The sequence below is a fragment of the Pleurodeles waltl genome, chromosome 3_1 (assembly GCF_031143425.1).
Source record: "Pleurodeles waltl isolate 20211129_DDA chromosome 3_1, aPleWal1.hap1.20221129, whole genome shotgun sequence".
NCBI classification, from domain to species: domain Eukaryota; kingdom Metazoa; phylum Chordata; class Amphibia; order Caudata; family Salamandridae; genus Pleurodeles; species Pleurodeles waltl.
Genome location: NC_090440.1, coordinates 164,836,483 through 164,856,329, shown reverse-complemented (window position 1 = coordinate 164,856,329; position 19,847 = coordinate 164,836,483). Strand labels below are relative to the sequence as shown.

Genomic DNA, 19,847 nt, shown 5'->3' with positions numbered 1-19,847 from the left:
GGACGTCTTGCAGGCTGATCATTCGAAACGATTGCTTCTTTAGGTATACATTTAGTTGCCTTAAATCGAGGATTGGTCTCCAATCCTTCCACTTTTTTCGAATTATGAAGAACCTGGAATAAAATCCTGTTCCTCTTTGAATCCGCGGCACCTTCTCTATAGCTCCCTTGAGAAGGAGCTTGTAGACCTCTTCTTTGAGTTGTTGAGGGTATCTTGAAGGAGTCCTGCGGGGAGGGTTGGGGGGAGGTTTCTGGACAAATTCTAAAGTATGGCCCCGTTCCACTAATTGTAGGACCCACTTGTCTGACGTAATGGTTTGCCATTGACTGAGAAATAAGGAAATTCTTCCACCCAGGGTGACAGGAGGAAGACTGGGCGTAGCCGGCGCCTCGAAGACATCAGGTTCGACGAGCTGCATCCTTAGCAGGGCGGGTTGAGCGTCCACGACCTGCCGGTCTATTATAGGCTGGTTGAGTCGGTTGTCTTTGGGAATAGTATGGCCGAAATTGTTGTGAAGATGACGGATAGGAAGAGTATCTCTGTTGTTGATACCCTCCTCTGTAAGAGGGCTGGCCGCGCCCCCTAGGGCGAAAGGACGATTTCTGAAATTGCAGGGTCCCTAGTGACCTTGCAGTGTCCGTGTCCGTTTTAATTGACTGTAGGGCTTCGTCCACATGTTTCCCAAATAACGCTTGGCCATCAAAGGGTAAGTCTAGGATCTTATTCTGGACTTCTGGACGAAATGAGGTGGCTTTGAGCCAGCCCTGTCTTCTCAATACAGCAGCGCCTGCAAGCTGTCTGAAAGCAGTGGTCGCTATGTCCATTGCGCAGTCTATAAGCTCTGCAGACGCACGTTGACCCTCTTGCACAGTCTTATTTGCCTCTGATTTTACGTCTTCCGGCAGTTGACTAATGAAAGGTGCAATATCTGCCCAAAGCTGTCTGTCATATCGAGACAAAATAGCCAAGGAGTTGGCAGCTCTAAGCACTAAGCTGGCCATAGAAGAAAATATTTTTCCTATATTGTCTAGCCTTCTACCCTCCTTATCTGGGGGCGCAGAAATTGGAGCAGAAGGATCCTTTGATCTTCTTTGAGCCACTTGAGCTACTACGGAATCTGGAGGAGGATGGCCTGTCAAGCATGTTGGGGCATCATCAGGAGCTTTGTATTTCTTATCCAGACGTGGTAAAACTGCTGTGACTGTTGCTGGATTAGTCATGACTTTAAGGCCTTCTTCCCACAAGTAGTTCACCATCGGGATGGAACGCACAGACTTCTGGAAGGGCTCTTTAAAATCATAAAGGAAACAATCTGTTTGCTTCGTAGGTAGCGGTAATGCAAAGCGCTTGGCTGCCCTCTCTAAGAGATTGTGAAAACCTCCAATGTCTTCAGGTGGGGACTCCACCTTCGAATGAGAAGGAGAAGATGGAGCAGGAATAACATACTCGTCCCACTCTGAGTGAGCATCTATGAGCTCTCCTTCTTCTTGATCTCCATCTGAAATGTCAGTGTCCTGGGGAATTGTCATGTCTGGGGTAGCCACATCTGTGAGATGCAAAGTCGTCGGTCTTTGATGTGGAGTAGAAGGACCAGAAATGGGCGATGGATGAGGCTGTTCTCCTTGTGGAGGAAACCTTCTGTTATAATCCACCAACATGGCTCTAAGGCCAGTAAGCAGGTCGGAAGGGATATACGTTCCCTGTTGATACTGCTGATGCTCGAAGGAAGCCTGGGGATCACAAGCTTCCTCATATTCCTCCTCTTCCTGATATTTTACATTCAATTCAGAGGGGCTGTGGGCCGTACCAAAAGGCCCATCTTCGTCTGAATCATCATCTCCCTCCAAAAGATGTACTGGTACCAGGGAGGATACCTTACTAGGTGAAGTGTGGGTTGGAGTTAATGTTTCTGTTCTTTTTTGGTATTTTTCCCTCGTCGACGGTGTCGTCGACGACGTGTAAACTGACTTTGTCGTAGACGGTGCCGTCGATGCTGGACGCACTGTTATTTTAATAGCCGCAAGCTTCGCCGACGAGTCTACCGTCGACGAAGTCCTCGTCGACGGTAAAGCTGATACTGACATCAGTGCCGTCGACGATGACGAGGTGTAGACGGTCGTCGACGCTGAAGTCGTCATTGTAGTTCTCGTCGACGGTGGTGTACTCATCGACGATGTCGCCGACGGAGCCGCAGACGACGGAACACTTAAAGTAGTTGGAGTCGTCGGCAATGTGCCCACCGACGGTGCCGTCAACGGGGAATCCGTCGACGAGGCCTTTTTTCCAGTCACAGAAGATGGCTTTTTGAAAGGCACAGATGGTGGAACAGATGAGGATTTTCTGTGCCTCTCAGAACTGGAAGAATGTTTTTTCCCCTCTTTACTTGAGAGTCTAGTTGGGGAAGAAGATGGGCTGCGACCCTTATAAGACCCTGAAGCAGTCTTTTTGAGGGCTTTCCTTGAGGTTTGTGAGGGAGATCTAGAGCGAAATCTTGCTCTTTTAGTTGATCTCTTGGAAGTGGATGATTCCTCACTCTCAGAATCAGAAACTGGATCCTTCCTATGCTTCAGTTTCTGCAGCCATATTAGTAATCTGCCTTCTCTATCCTTTAAGGTTTTAGAAGAAAAAGTACGGCAAATCTTACAGTCCTTGGCTGAATGATCTGGATAGAGGCAGTAAATGCAGTCTTGATGAGGATCTTCAGAATGAAGTCTTTTCTTCCCACAAGTCTTGCAGTCTCTATAGAGACTTTTCTTTTCCTTGTCAGACATAGTTGAAAAATAGCTGACAAATCAAATAATTGAGTTTCTCTGAGAGAAAAAGAGCTGAATAAAGGTGTGAAAACAGAGCAGAGCTCTGAGGAGACTCCCTAGCACGACGTGCGGTGGAAAATCTGAGGTGCTAGAGCTTCTCTCAGGAGGTTCTGAAGGGTGGTGTCGCCTGATTGGTGGAGGATCAAGTTTGGTCCTTTTCACAAAATGACTCTGATAGACTATCAAATTGAAGAGGCCCAGGGCCTTTTTCTCTTCAATATGTTTTAACATTACTTATGAAAATTTATACCGGGACTCCCATCTCGACAACGGGGAATGATTCAAGCATGTGAATCTATGAAAGTTCCAATACTGGAGTAAGTAGACTTTCACACAAAACATATTTTAGAATTGGAACAGAAAATCTTAATAGAAAAGATTAACTTTGGCACCACGTTCATTAGCCTGATGTACACAGATCTCAGGAAAAAGGTCAGGATAGGAAGCTCATTCGGCAGACGCCAGAATCTGCCTTGCAAGGTTTTAAAATGTGGGACATTATTGGTATCTCATGCTAGGATGCTTCACGAACGGGGTAAGCTAGAAACAGTTCACAAAACTCCAGATAGAATACAATCTCCACAACATTCATTTTTTTTCTTTTTTAGATATTTGAAATTTCTACACACACTCTCACCTTACATAGTGGACCTAGAAGATATCCCAGACTACACTCCACTGGTGGGCAAGGTACTGATTACCGATGGAAGAGTTGACTAATCACAAAATATCGACAGTCTACTGATAACTAGTGGCAAACTCCATCAACAATTTTAGCCCGCTATAGGAGATATAAGAACAAGACCATGGGCCGCTGACTGAGGATGAATGGAGGAAGGTTTGATTGTGGCACAGTTCATGGGCAGTCATCTGAAATAGTTACACAGAGCCTATTACACAAGAAACAGGCTGTGGAAGATGAGTGTGGTATCCGCAGCAGACTGCTTACATTGCCATACCCAGCAGGTAGAATTTCTACACGCAGTTTGGGTTTCCGGAAGGTTGGCCCCCTCTGGGATGGGGTCCTTACATGTTTGGGATAACCTCTGGGTTGAAGTTTTCCCAGGGACCCAAGTCATCCTGTTGCACGTCATGATATATATATATATAACGACAGTAACAGATAAAAGCTAGCTCTATTATAGTTGAGCTTGGTTGTAACTAAAAAAGGTTATCGCCAAATCCTGACCATAGAAAGATACAGAACCCCATCCATAGAAGGTTGGAAGAAAAGTCTAGATCACTGTATGAGCTTAGATATGCCCATAGATACTGCAAGAGAGCGCCCGAAGAAGTACCATAAAACCTGACCCCAAGCGCAAGATCTACTGCACCTTTATCAATTAAGGCCAAACTTGAATGTTGGCGAAGAAGGAACTCCATCACAACAGCAACGGAGTCCCCCTCCTTCACAACACTGTGGTCCACCTGTCCGATTCGTGCAAAGCATAGTTTGACAACGGCAGAGACTACTTCGTCTCCGCCATGGTCAAACGTCCCCAATTGTGTAACGTCAGTCAAAGATTTGACTAGTTATAATTTAAATGGGTGGCCATATAACCAGTTTTTAAAGCCTGTCATCGCCTGGAAAAACCTGCCACAAAGGGATGATGGAATAATTTAATCTATACCCTCGCAGAGGTTCGAGCTGCCTAACTATAAATCAGCCCATAAGTTCTTTAATTAACTGAAGACATAAAATAAAGTGAATGCTCTTAAGGATTTACAGATTGGAGACTTTGTATGGACTGTATGCTGTTACAGAAATCTTCATAAGACTGCAAGTGGTTACAGCCTCAAACTAGCAGAGGAAATGCTGAAGCCTTCTCCCTAGTGGAGTGACTATAGCAGAAGAAAACTGTAAAGGACCATTTCTGCTTTGGGTGGGGATCAATGTGCGTAGTGGCCACAACTGAAGAAGTGTCCTTCCTCATGTCTTCTGAATCTGCTGCACTGCATTCTGGCAGGATGCTAAGGCTACTGCAAAGCTTGACTTCAGTATACTGCTTCTGGCCTTACCACACTCAAGCCACCTGGAACAACAGTAACTGTGCCAACTCACAGACCTAACCATATCAATCAATGTCTTCATTTTCCGATTCCCTTTGCTGACAAGAGAATCTGATTTAGAGGCGGCAACCTATTTAACCGCAACAATCCTCAAGTCAAAATTGCGAGTTCAAGCCAGAAAGTAACCAACATGCTTACTTTTCATGGGGAAGAAATGAACTTTGAGCAAGGCAATAGATTGATGCTCCAAGACAGATATGGAGCGTTCAGTTTCTTTCCTCCCAGAGTCCATGAGACTATTCACTGCGATAGAGTCCATGAGACTATTCACTGCGATATCGTCCAACTATTAACATTACTTAAAATTCAGTTTGTCTGAACAATATTGATCATGTATACTGAAAACATTACACCATGAGGTGGCTAGCCAACTTACATCTTTAAGCATTGCATTAAATCATAGCTCTAAAAAGGTATCGTAATATACTTGATCCAGAAGCAGCCTTCAGAGAGGATCAATGGTGTCAGCCTTTGTCTTTCTATATGCCATTTTACTTATCAAGCAGATCTAATAAACTTCACTCAGGGTTAAAGCATACCTTTTCGAATCTGAGACTCCAAAGGACAATATTTCTGACTGACCAGTTAAAAAAACATAAGAGCTTGGTATTATATTATGCTCTCTTCAAGAGGTGGCCAAAATTGCGGCCGCATTGGACATGTTGTAGCAAGCTCTGAAGTGTGCCTGCACAACATCCTGCAAAAAATATCCAGAAAAAACTAAATTAAACATACCCCCCCAAAAGAAAACTGGGAATAAAATGCCCCCTACCCCTACTGCAGCAGGCAAATGGTGGGAGACCATAAATTGCCCTGCGGTGCACCATAACGCAGATGGTCTCCTGATCGGCTGCTGCAACCCATGGCAGCCTGAATGAGGAGTGCCAGCAGAGCCCGGGAGCTCACACGGCTACTGCAATACGAGGCAGCAGCGCTGAGAAGGAAAACGGGAGTTGCACTGCCCTGTTGGACCTGACCTGCGGTAATAAAGTGCTGATGGCTGGCGCAAGAAAACCTACTGTGCCTGAATATACACTTGGTACCATCCAGATGCGCTGCCTGCTTCACTCCCAATGCCTGCTGTTGCCTACACTGGCCTACTTCCTGGAAGTCATCCGGTGTTGGGGGGCCGCTGGGTCTCAACTGAGTGAGATGACAGCAGTAGTCAACTGGAGCCTCTGTGATTTTGGAACCAGGTGCCATAGCTGATGTTGAACTATTTTGTGAGGTGAGGGAGCTGCAGCGGGAAGGACCCGTTGACTAGCCAAGGGCTTGCACAGTCAGTGCCTAATAAACTACATATGGAGCTGTGCCAATAATGTGTTTCAAACACCACCTCAACCCCCACCCCCTGCCGGAAAAGGGGGGGGGGGTTGGAGACCTTGCCGTCCCAGCAGGTCAGTCGTGGCCTTCACCCTGAAGTTTCCTTGGTCTCTGCCTACCTGTTCCACCCCCTCCCCAACCAATGGAGTGAGTCCCGTGGGTAGCCTTGGCTGTAGACTGCGTTGTCTTAGCGTTTAACAGAGCATCTTGCTATTGTACCTTCCGCATCCCCTCTTTACTAAAGCCCACTGCCGTGCCTGAGACTGTGGAGGATCTGGGTGAACATGGACCCAGGGCACCGCAAGGGAAGGGACCAGCAGCAGGCCATACTACTGTGGCCACACAGTGCTTGCTGGGAGCAGGCTTCTTTAGTGGACTTGAGGGGGGAAGATACCCTCCTCAGCAACAAAAACCTTTTTTGTGTCCTCCTCTTTTAGTGATGCGATGTTGAAACCTAAGCCTACCAAGAATCCGGTCTCAGACTCCACTGGGACAGCGGGCCCGAAAATCACTTCTGATCACAACTTGGGTACACTGAGCCATCTGGAAGCCACCGTACGCAATCACTCAACCCAATTCGAAGGGTGCTACATGCCATCTTAACACTAAAACCAGTATGGAATACGATCTTCAGGCTCAATTGAAAAGCATAAAAGATTAGATATTCTCACAGCACCGAAGGGTGGAAGACACCTAAGGTCGACTGAGACGGAATAACATTTGTTATTGAGGGTTCCCCGAGTACTCAGAAGGCCCAAGTATGGAGCTCTTTCTTGAGAATTGGTTGCTTTCCATGGCACTGGAGGGCTGAGTCCACATGTTCTTCTCTGTGGAATGTCCCCACTGCACACCGTGTAGACAACCACTACCGGAGTCTTTCCCGCGACCGGTGATTGCTCACTCTTTGAATGACAGGGACAGGGATTTAATTCTCCAGTTGTTCAGAATGAAAGATCCCTGGAGGTTCGAGGGGAAGATAATTTCTGCCTACCCAGATTTTACATGGAAGTCCAATGCCTATGCAACTCCTACACTGCAGTCAAATGTGGACTCCGGGAGCTACAATTGAACTAGCTCTTCTATACCCTGCGAAGCTTATAATACTAGACGGCGAGACTTCTAACTTCTCCCCGAAGATGTGTGGACCTGACTCCTTGCTAAAGGGCTGCAACTGTCACTACTGATGCTCAAACGAATGGCAAGTGGCTAACCCCCAGACCCAGCCGTAAGAAACAAAGAACTATCAGGAATCCTCCTACACAAGAACAGATTGCCAGGGAACAGGGAAAGGCCATGGAAGAGATATTGCATCATAGTAAGAATCCATTTTGGGAGCTATGATAGGACCGTACGTCAGACATTAATTTGGACACTGGGGAGTGTGGGGACTCGAAAGAGGACAGGTCCCAGGGACCAGACTTGACATCAAGACTGGCTGATGAACTCCTCTTAGACCCTGGGGAATGGCTGTTCTGGTATTCCTCCTGCTGTGACATGCTGGGAGGCACATGCTGGGATCCCCTTGAAATCTTCATGGATGCTGGTCACATGCACCAACATCTGCAGCGGGCCTGCCTATGGAAGGGTGCACATTTGTATAATACCACACCCCACATGGTATCCAACCAGGATTAGTTTATCTTTGTATTTACTCCTTCTGTTTTTGGATGCAGGCAGGACAGTTTTGGCTGGGGACATGTTGTCCACCTAGCCTGGGACGGTTTGGGTTGGTTAGGTTTACTTTTTCTTATGTTGCATATGCGGTGTCTAATTTGTATAGCATGGAGCCATGATCTAGATGAGAGTGGGACTTATGTTGGCAGGGGGTCAACAGAGGAGGTCCTTCACCTTACACCCATAAGGGAGTGGTCCAGTACACAGCTGCACATGCTTATTCCTCACCAAAATCAGTACTGAGCCCCACTATACATAACCTGCTCATGTGGAATTTGTGAGGCCTGGCAATCCCCACTTAGCGTTATCAGGTACATGCTTATCTTAAAAGCAGGTATACACACCTTCTGCTTTTAAAGGAGACATATTTAACGTGGCTGGAGCTGCATAAAGTACAGGTCAAATGGGGGGGTCAGATATGTCGCACCTCGTTCTTCGATTGTGCACGAGGAGTACTGATCTGGATTGCCCCGACATCCCCCTATGTGGTAGACACACACAAGATAGATAAGGAGGGCAGTTATGTGGTTCTTGAGGGCAATTAAGCTGGAACGCTACTCACACTAGTGGCCATTTATGCACCAAACTCTAACCTGGTGGCTTTCTTTGACACACTTATACCTGCACTTTTCTGGGCCCCGCACACACCTGGCATCCGGGCTGGAGACATCCACTGTGTCCCTGGTGTCCTCCAAGACCATTCTAACCCCCCCACTACACACCACCCCTTGCATTTGTATGTCACAAAACTTTAGGGACTGGATGTCGTAGAGGTGACTAGGGCACCTGACTTATAGTGAATTATTTTTATACTCACTGGTACATGTCATACATACTAGACTGAACCTTTTCCTATGCGACGAGGCATTGGGCACATGGATAGCTTGTACGATATATCTGGCGTGCACCGTCAGACCACTGCCCACTGCAGCGGACACTGAACTGGGGAAGATCGCGCTTTAGCATACGACGTGAAGGCTCCAAACAGATGAACTCTTAGAGCCCCCTTCAGGGAATCTTTATCACCACATATTGATCTACCAGAACTCTACCCCTTCCATAGCGACAGAATGGGATGCCTACAAAGTGGTTATGAGGGGACATTGTTTGGGGAGTCTGCTGGGTATCGAATAAGCAATTATTGACACTGGACCAGGAGATATGATGCCTTAAGACCAGGGTGCTTAAATTGCAATTATTCGGGAAGGCTTTTGGCATGGCAGGTCAAAGGAGACCAAAAACACACCGACAGAAGCCATTCTATTACAGGACTGCCAATACACAGGTTGCTATTAATACTGCATTCCGAGAATACTATCAGACCCTGTATGTGGCTGCAGATATGCCATCCCTTCACAGGGCAATGGATTTCCAGGAGGGCCTACCACTCTCCGGGCTGACTCTGTTCAAGCGCGCTCACCTGGACGAGCTGCTCCAAATAGAGGAAATATGGGTGACTAGTGCTCAAATTGCCTGGAATAATACTCCAGGGCACGGGCGGTCTGTTGATCGAATTTTATGACTCCTTTGGCGTACACCTCTCCCAGAAACTCCTTGGCTTATTTAACAAGGCTGGGTTGCTGAGTCAGCTACTGAATTTGCTTCATGAGGCATTAATAGTCCTTCCCAAACTATACAGGGACACCCTGGAGGTTTGCACATACCATCTGCTTTCTCTCTTAAATATAGACTATAAGATAGTGGATAAGGTGCTGCCCAATCGGCTGTTCCCCATGATTGCCACACTTGTGCAGAAAGGACAATTCGTTTTCATACCTGGATGCAGTAACTTGTTAAACATTCGCAAACTATTACGCCTGGTGAATGAAACACCTTTAGAGACCCGTGAGCAAATTGCGGTATTGCTTGATATCAAATATCAAAATCAGATATATACAGAGCATAGGCCCCTGTCTAACAGGAGCAAATAAATGTGGATATATATGAGGCATTGGAGAAATAAATACTATCACATCAGTACAACTAAAAAAATATATATTAATACTTTACCCAAGTGCATACATATAATACAATGAACCAAACAGGCAAACTATTTTTAGTAGAAAATATAAAAACAGAATAAAATCTGTTGATGTACAGGACTGTGGAACCATGTTGAGTAAAGCTACAGCACCCACTTAGAGGATTAGTAACTAATTCGGACACTGCAACCTATTTATGTGTATAATGTTGTTCGAATAGATGCTGAAAAATGAGACTCATCTTTACTGCATCAAAGGCCCAAAGACATGGTTTGAAGAAATTCCACTGTTGCACATGGGTTTTTAGTGTTTGAAGTGTACACAAATACCTTCTAAATGTTCCTTTACTACGTCCCATCTCATAAGAGAAAAAGATTTGCTTTGAAACGAGGACAGCAAGGCAGGCGATGTTATCATAATTAGAATCAGGGGGCATTTCAACCAACACTCACTTGCGAGAGAGGCATTTTCTAAATAATACGTTATAACGGCAATGTCCTCAACTACTTAGAGAACACAAATAGAGTAATGTCTGCTTCTGAGAACTACAGATGAAGCCACAGTGTACATTTTTAACATCAATAAATGAATTGTTGAAATTACATTATGTGTACATGTTTCAGAAAAAGCCTTTGGGTCGGTAGATAAAAGCTGTGGTATACAGATAAAACAGAAGACTAAGAGCTGACAAACTAGTGCCCTTTATTTCAACTTCATTCAACCCAGTCACTTAACATTAACTTTCTGATACTAAAGCAGTCACTCGATTATCACCAAGGGGCATGTTACCTGTGGCTTCCACAGCTTTCGCAATCTGTCTGAGAGAAAACCCCATCTCTAGCAATGGCACAGCAATTGCAGGTGGTGGTGGAGATGTCGACAGTCTGCTGCTTGGATCTGATAATGCTAACAAAACACAAACATTTCAGTGTGACAGGGCAACAGTAAGTTGACAAATGCAAAAAAAAAAAAAAAGGCAACCGTTATTCTATTACAAACCAAATATGGAAGGATACACGAGCAGGTGGCCTAGTATTTTGTAAAAGGGTTGTCAAGAGCACAAGTGAGGTCTTGCCTTTGGGAGGACGTGTCACGTGCCACCTCAACATTTCACTCTACACACAGTCTCTTCATTATATCAGTTAGCTTCCCCTGCACACATTTATGTAAGGTAAATGACTGAATCACAACCATAGTTCCTAAAATGAGGTCTGCGCCTTGGAGAGTGGGTACAAGTTAGACATGATAGTTTAGCCACTGCATGGAGTTGTCAAACTTCTTTTCATGCTAAAAGTTTGATTCCAATCATGATGCAAAATTAGTGATGCTGTTGATAACATCATTTGGTATGTTAGGTGTGAAGTCATGTGCAAGTCTATAAACTGACAAATGACTAACCTCCGGTAACGTCTTATGTGGTAAAGACAATATCTAGTTGCTTACTCAATTCATTTTTCCCCAATGGGATTTGTATTTGGTTCTAAAATTCCTACTGAGTGCTCCTTTTGAGCCTCTCCACAATTGTGCTCTCAGGCTTCTAACCTTGATCATAGCCTTCCTTGTGGGCATTACATCTGCCCGCAGGGCGAGTGAGCTGCAGGAAATGTCATCTAAGCCACCCTACTTTACATCTATCTTGACAAGTAGGTGCTTCACACTAGGGCTTCCTTTTTGCCAAAGGTGGCCACACACTTTCATGTAGGTCAATCCATTACCTTGCCTACTTTTTACACCCCCCCTCCCCACATTCATTCTAGGAAGAGGAGAGACTCCACCACCTGGACCCAAAAAGAGTGTTGGCGTTCTCCCATGATCATACAAAAGAGTTCCGGGTGGATGATAAACTCTTTGTTGGCTATGTGGGTGTGAAGAAAGGTCAGACAGTGCAGAAGTGGACCATTTCCAGATGGGTCGTACTCTGCATTATAATCTGCTATGCACTGGTCAAGAAGCAATCACATGAAGGTTTGCGTGCTCATTGTACCAGAGCTACAGCTGCGACCATTGTGTTAGCACCCAGAGTTCCAGTCCTTGACAGCTGTCAGGCGGCAGCGTGGGCATTTCTGCACACGTTTATCAAACACTACTGCCTGGGCAGTCAGGTCTGTAGGGACAGGTACTTTGCCCGTTTGGTCCTGCAGAGCTTAGAGTATGATCTTAGTTCGCAGACCCGCCTCCGGGAATGTTATTGCTTGGTTATCTATTCTAAGGTAACAAATCTGCAACTAGATGTCTCTATCAGATGGACAAGTTACTTACCTTCAGTAACACTTTATCTGGTAGAGACAATATCTAGTTGCAGATTCCTTACTGACACACCCATCCTCCACTCTCTGTGAAATGATTTAGAGGGGCAGGGACTCCCCATTCAGGGCCTTAGGTTTGACACACCAGTGGTCAGTGTAATTCATGGCTCTGTGCTTCTGGCGTGGAAAATCATGAAAAGAAACCTACGTCAGCACACCAGTGTGGTGCCTATATAGGACCCACAACGTCATAACCGGCATGGACAACGCCAATGACAGGCACAGAGCCAATCAAACACTACTTAACAGCGTGGAGAGGTACGGCTCAAGACAAATCTCCGGATCCAGACCTAGGGGACACTCTATGGTAAGGAATCTGCAACTAGATGTCCCTATCAGATAGTAAGAATTAGGGTTATGTTGTTACCAAACATTACCTACCCAACCAGTGAATTTTTGTAGACTGTGAAAAAAAGTCAACTATGTCATTATCAATAATGCCTTTAGCCATTTCAAAGCTGTTTATTATATGACATTCAATCTGCATGGAGTACCTCAGCCTTTGTAAGTTACATGAAGTCCTTGAGTTTATATATTCCATGCAACACCAAAAATGTAATTAAAAGTGAATGTCATGGAGGTTTTAGCCAATCCAGCGGGTCTGCTGTAAGGATCTGAGCCAGGAGAACCCCATTAAGGTAGATTAAGGTCAACAACAGACGGATTTCATCAAGTCCACTTCAAAGATGAAGGAGGAAACCTGCTCAGATCTAGCAGTTTTATAACCCGTGCTGTAATTTGAAGGAGAACAAATAAAGAAGGGCAGAAGAAAATTGAAGGTGGAAGGAGGATTCGAAAGCTGTGGGAGACCATGTAAATAACTGAAGGGTCTTGCTCTTTATGTATAATTCTGAGATAAAAGAGATGCAACAGAAGAGGTGCTTTGTTGCCGGCAAGAGAGAAACAAAAGTATTTAAGGGATTTTGGTACCTCCTTTGCATCACCATACGCAAACCTCTTCTTGCTTACCGTAATCAGCAAGGAGCAATGAAACAAAACAAGTGGAAATCCTATAATCAGTCTAGTTTAGATTCAGCCAGCAAACAATGAGCAAGACTGGGGTCAGTTTGATGGTATGTAATTAAGATGATAAATAAGGACTTTATTGTCACAGCTCCAGCAGTGTACTGGGTAAAGAGTTTACTGATGGAAAGTAAAAAATTTACTTTGCTGTCAAAGTGTGAAAGTTTCTACTGGGCCTAAAAAGAAAAATCAAATGGTTAAAGCACCAACGCTGCCCCTTACAAAGATGCTAACAAAGCCATTCCTCTGGCTGCTCTATTCACATGGGCATGTGCAAAGTTAATTATTCACATGCTGTTATCTAGGCCTTTCATAGGCTAACAGCAACAGTGATGTAGTACAGATGGAAGAGATTTCAGAAGTGCAGACCCTTTTCCAGATTTTGATTTACATTCCAGTGGCATTGTGTATGCATTTGTTCGAGTCACATCCAAACTATGGCGGTTGAGATAGGTTGCCACTGGTATCTAATGGTCCGTCATACTGTGGCTCTGCAAACTGGACCCAGAACAACCATTTTTGCACTCGACTCTTGAGGTAGTGAGGGCGAGTAAACACATACCTCCCAGGGAGGTACTCTAGAACTCAACAGTCAACCAACAGATACAATAATGTTATGTGCAGCACAGTGCTCATCTTGTGTGTAAATCTAAAGTACTTTAATCACAAAGAAAAACTACATATCACACAACTGAATGGAAACATCTTCCAAATTCTGACTTTCTTTCCGCTCAGACTAAGTCTCCATTGCTTGCGTCATATCCATCTGGAGGGGTGGGGCAATCAGGAGGGGAACTGAAGGGCCACAGGGCAGACAGGGGCACCAGGGCCCAAACCGTTGTAAGAGGTAATTTGCCATTTGAGTACTGGCGTCTTCCTACTATAGCTTTGCATATTTTCCCATTAACAACACTTTCAATGCTTGACTCTCAGGATAGAGAGGGCGAGCAGGCACAGACTTCTTAGGGAGGTAATGTGGACGAGCTCAGAATTCAACAATCAATCAGGGAGGTACTGCAGGGGGACAGAATTCGTAACTCAATAGTCAACCAAAAGACAAAATAATATAATGTCCACGCTTATCTTTCATGAACGAAAGTAAGTACTATAATCTAACAACAGAACTAAATACTACACTACTGACATACAAACTAAGTTGTATTAGTTCAATGCCTTTCTACCCCTTCGGTCAATGATCTTAGTGTGTGTGGCAGACTCTTTTGCATTCTGTCATTTTTCTTCGGTGCAGGATAAGCCCAGTGTTTTTCACATTGGTTAATGTAGCAGTTTGTGCTGTGAGGTGGATATGGGCCACCCTCACAGTAGCTGCTCCTCCCCAACTGGGGCCGTGCCAGCCATCCCTCTCCAGATGAAGTATGAGGAGGCAATTGGTGAGGCAGATCTGCATGGCAGCATTTGTCCTCAGCAGCCCTCTAGAACAGTCACAGAAGGCTACTCCTGGTACAGTCTTAGTCACATGGCAACTGCACAGAGCCAAAAGTGGGACCTCTCCATGCTGTGGAACATTCCTTGTTTCACTCTGCAGGCAAATCAGCCTTCTCTGGGTGCTTTAATGCAGAGAACACACTAGGCTTATCCTCCTGGACAGTCAATTCTCCTGACAGGGCCAAAAAAACTTCTTCCCTCTTTCAACAGACAGGTAGGTAAGCCTGCAAGCACTTCAGGCAGAACCTCAGTTCCTCCATCAGTATGTGCAGACTTCAGGTGAAGTCCCCTTATCCGTGTAAGACCGACTGCCAGGAAGACAACAGCACAACCTGTCCAGACATTCTTCAGGTACTCTAGAGCACTCCCTTCCTTGGTAAAAATAAAACAAAAAATAAAAAAACTTTGACCTTGAACAGTGGGGTGGTTGCAGCATACTTTTATTCACATTTTCCAGATCCACTGTCTAAAGTTTCAGGACTGGTTTGGGCTGGTTCTCTTCAAATGTCATTCTCGAGCTAATAGTCCATCTGGCGGATTCCTAAACCCCAGATTTTTCACCTTTTGTATTTCCGGCAGGTGCCAGATTGGGTCTAGAAACGTTTTACAGCAATTGCTTAGGCATGCTGGGACATGGTACCAATACCCTCGATCCTGAGACTCGAAAAGAAAACTTCTTCGAAGAAAAACAACTTGTAACATTCCGAGCTCAACACTAGATGGTAAGATAATGCACAGCATGTGCATCTGCAGCTACACATGCCACAGAATATATATATATATATATATATCTCCCAAAAAGCAGATAATGTAAGAAGTGGACTGAACACCAGGAAATCTTGATGAACTGAGCAGGCAAAATGACCTCCATGAAGACTTCTAACTCAATGAAGTAATACCAGGTGAGGTTGTGGCCGGATACCCACTTAGCTGTTTGGCAGACAATCAATGCCTGAACTCACCTGACCAAGGCCCCAGTGGCAGCCTTGGCTCTGGTAGAAAGAGACTGAAGGCCCTCAAGACGCCCTTCTCCTACCAAAGCATAACATATTTTAATGCAAAGAATAAACCATCTGGGTAAGGTCCATTTCTCCAATGTAATTTCTTTCTTTGCACCAGAAAACCCCACAAAACGTTGTTCATGCACTTGGAGCTCTGTAGTCCAATTGATGCAACAGTTAAGGGCACTCTTGAGGTCCAAGCAGTGAAGCCTCTCCACCTTCGTCCATAGGTGACTGTGGCAGAGAAAGGAAAGCAAGGAGCGTGATGGACTGACTGCCCCAAAAGGAAAGACAACCCTACCTTTGGCATAAATGAGGCCAGAGTCCAAATCACTAAGTTGTTTTAAAAGAAGTTGATATATGGTGGTTGCACTAACAATGCCTGCTATCACACTTTAACAGGCAGATCAAATATGCTCAGGTGGTTATGCTAAATCTCCTACCAGGTTATGGATGTTTAGATGTAGAACCCTGCCCTGTTGTTGGGAGATCAGGCAATACTAAAGAGGTAGACAAAACAGGGGCAGATACACAGACTCAGCAGACCTTTCGAAGCCCAGTGAGGGGCTATCTGGATCAGCTTAGCCTGGCCCCTACTCAAATTTTTCTCAATTGACCTAATAAAACCATTTTTATTGCAATACTACATGGTTACTACACCTTCCAGAGGTATGCCCTTTAGTTAAAGATAGAATCCTTTGCACTGGCAGAAGGTGGGAAAAACAGTAGCCAGGTGGCCATTCTCATGAGGTCCACAACAGATTGTGACACGCTCACTTTCCAAAGCCAGAAACACTTATTTCCGACCAGCTGTAACCACAGACATCATCATCATTAATAATGAAGGTGAGGCCGAAGAGCAAAACACTGAACGGAAAGCTTTCCTGTCCCGCAACAATATGAAAAAAACACCTGTGGGACTGCCGGACAGGTACATGAAAGTACACTAACTGCAATTCCAAGGACACCTTACAATCCCCAGGGCCTAGGGAAGGGAGGACCAGGGCCAATGTCAGCATCTTAAATGTGTGCTTCCAAAGAACAAAGGGTCCAACATTCACCTGATCCCACCACTGTCTTCATCAGGCACCAAAAAGTAACGAGACCCATCTTTTGTCCCTTTCCTTCTAGGAGACTTTCTCTCTAATGTCCGTTTAGCCAGTAATGACTAAACCTCTTTGGCCAGGACATGTTCAGCCCAAGTCTGGGCGAAGACAGGAGTAACTGGATGGAGTGTTGACTGAAAAGGAAGAGCGTAAACATGATAAACAACCTGCAGTGCCCACTGTTCCAAGGTAACTTCACGCTAGCTGGACAGGCATAAACATATCCTTCCCCCACTGGTGCAGACACACAAAAGGGGAACCATAAGGCTGACGAAGAGAGGACCAAACTTGCATATGTCCCAATTCTCTACCACTACTACATCTCCTCAAACCACAAAAGGGTTGAAGCGGCTGCTCAAGAGGCTGAGATGGCTGCTTCTGTTGGTAAAGCTATACCCTGAGAGTAACCTCTGAACTTACGGTATTGCTAGTTAAAATGGTGGGCTGTGGATAGTAATTCCAAGTAAAGCACTGAACCACACTAATCTCTGAACTGCTCCAAAGATAAATCTGCTTTGCCTCCAAGCAGCCTGAAGCCATCAAAAATATATGTGAGGGATGCCTGAAAGGCCAGAAAAAAATACAATGGCCAGCCCCCAGACATGAAGGTGATTTATTACACGACTGGCATAACACAGCCCATATAATCTGTTGTGTCCAGGCCAGATCATAAACATACTTTGTTGCATTCAGGCCGCTGTGGACGTTCAGTTCAAAAGTATTTTGGAACTTATTAGGGACAGATCTCACTCAACATATTTCACAGGGTGTGTGCAATTCTCCTTAAAAAGCAAACAGCTTTCAGATACCACAATGCCTAACTGGCAGAAGAGAAAAAACCCTCTTCTCAAGCATGTCAATGTACTTTTTCTATAAGGAGGGCAACCACAAGATTCTCCGGCATGAATTGCTGTGTCAAAAGGCCCTCTCACCAGGAGGCCTATGTTGTTTAATGGCATCTTACTTGTGGTGACTGTACAAAAGTGCCCTTTTTGGCATGGTAAGCTTCCCCCACCCCACCTACTTTTTGTTGGATATCTGATGCTAACTTGACCTAGTGTATGCTGGGATCCTGCTAACCAGGCTCCAGCACCTGTGTTCTTTCCCTAAACTGCACCATTGCTTCCACAATTGGCACACTCCGGTCACTCAGCTAAGTCCCTTGTAAAAGGCACTAGTGGTACCAAGGGCCCTGTGGCCAAGGAGGAGGGGGTTCATCTTCAGGAAGAACCTCAAGACGTGGCTCTTAGGATGAGGGGATTGGGGTGGGTGAGGCATGTGAGGGGGATCGTGGGCGGGCTATTTAAATAAAAAAAAAAAAAAATTAAGGGGTGGGGCAGGGGGTTTGGGTAGTTTTTTTCTTAAGGGCTTAGGGTGGGAGAGTCGGGCTTTTTTTTATTTTTTATTTTATTTTTAGGAGCAGGGGGTTGGGTATTTTTTTTTTTTTATCAGGTGTGGGCCGGGGAAGTTTATTTTTAAAGCGGGGAAAGGTTTAATGAAGGGAGGGAGGAGAGAGGAGAGATGAGAGAAGAGCAGAGAAGAGGAGGAAGGATCGGGAGAGGACGCGGTGAGGTGAGTGGGGTTGGGGCAGGGTTGGTGGGTAGTTTTTAGCGGTGGGTGTGAATTTAGGGTTTAAGGTGGGTGGGGGTTGTCGGGGTACTTTAGCGTTAGTTTTTTAGCGGTGGGTGGGGGCTTTTCTTTTTTTTACTGCTCAAGGTGGGTGGGGGGGTCAGGATAATTTAGTTTTTAGGGGCTGGGTGGGGGGGGGGTTCGGGATAGATTTTTTTTAGGGCTTAGGGTGGGTGGGGGGTTCAGGGTAGTTTACTTATTGAGGGAAGGTTTTACGGCTCACGGTGGGTGGAGGTGTCGGGGTAGTTTAATTTTTAGGGGTGGGGGTCTGGTAGTTTTTTTTTTTAGGGCTCAGGGCAGGTCGGGGTAATTTAGTTTAATGGGGTAGGGGTGGGTGGGTCAGGGTAGTTTTTTTTTTTGTTTTAAGGCAGGTAGGGGGTTTTATCTGCGTACTTCAGTTTATAATGGATGGAGGTTGGCATATTTTTTTTTTTTTTTTTTTTTTTTAGGTCTCCGGGGGTAGTTAAGATATTAGGGGTGTGGGTAGTTTTGGGCCTCAAGGGTGGGTTGCATGAAAGAACCACGCATGCCATTTCCACACATGCCTTTACTAGGCATGCTTTTACAATGAAAATTTATTGTAAAGGTATGCGTGGTTAAGCTATACGTGGAAACAGTGTGGAAGTAGTTCCGACCATGTTGTTAAGGCATGCGTGGTTCCATCATACAACCATTTAAAGACATCCATTAAAGATCTGCAGTGGGCTTCTTGCACCTCTAAGAAATGCCACTAATTCTTATGCCCTAATCATTCTACATATCATTCCTCTATCTTCTTTATTGCCATGCTTTTTTTTTTTTATCTCCTCCTTGCACCTTTTCTTATACTTATCCACTTCCCCTCTCTTTCTCTTGTCCTTAGCTTGTTCTCCTCTTCTTTTAGTTTGTCTTCTCTCCTTGTTCCTCCTTATCTTCCCCGCTTTTCTTTCTCTCTATCCAGTCTCCTCTACTTCTCCATCCTTCTGTCTCCTCTCTCTTCAATCTACGTCCTACCGTTCTCCCTTCCCACAACTCTCTAATCTCCCTATCCTCTATTTAATTTCACCATTTCTCTATCAGATCTCTGGCCTGAATATGCTTCTCTTTCACTCATCTCTATACTTGTGTCTGACCTCCTTGTTTGTCACCTTTGTCTACCTATCCCCTTTTGTTTGTTCTTATTTTCCTTCTTTCTCCTCTCCTTTCTTCGTTTCATTACCCTTTGTTTCTTTCTTTTCCTCTCCTTTTTTTGCTTATTCACCTCTTCCCTTTTCTACCTCACTTCCATAGCTCATCCTCTCCTTTTATGTCCCCTTTCCTGTCTACATTCAAACCTCCCATTTCCCTGGCCCTCATCCCCAAACCTTCTTCCCTCTCAATCTTTCTATCATTTCTGTCCTTACCACTATTCTCCTTTCCCATACTGTACTTTACTTTCTTTCTTATCCTCATTCTCATCTTTTCTCCTTGTCTCTACCTTCCCAGCTTTATATTC

At 45.0% G+C, this 19,847-nt stretch overlaps 1 protein-coding gene across 12 annotated transcripts in view; it reads right to left on the bottom strand.

Moving 5' to 3' along the window:
- HERC1 (HECT and RLD domain containing E3 ubiquitin protein ligase family member 1) overlaps nt 1-19,847 on the bottom strand; it is a 1,155,039-nt gene that overhangs the window by 487,915 nt on the left and 647,277 nt on the right. For all 12 annotated transcript variants that reach the window (XM_069222059.1, XM_069222062.1, XM_069222061.1 and 9 more), the window contains exon 41: nt 10,652-10,768. In XM_069222059.1, the coding sequence (XP_069078160.1) occupies nt 10,652-10,768 (117 nt within the window). The remainder of the gene's footprint in view (nt 1-10,651; nt 10,769-19,847) is intronic.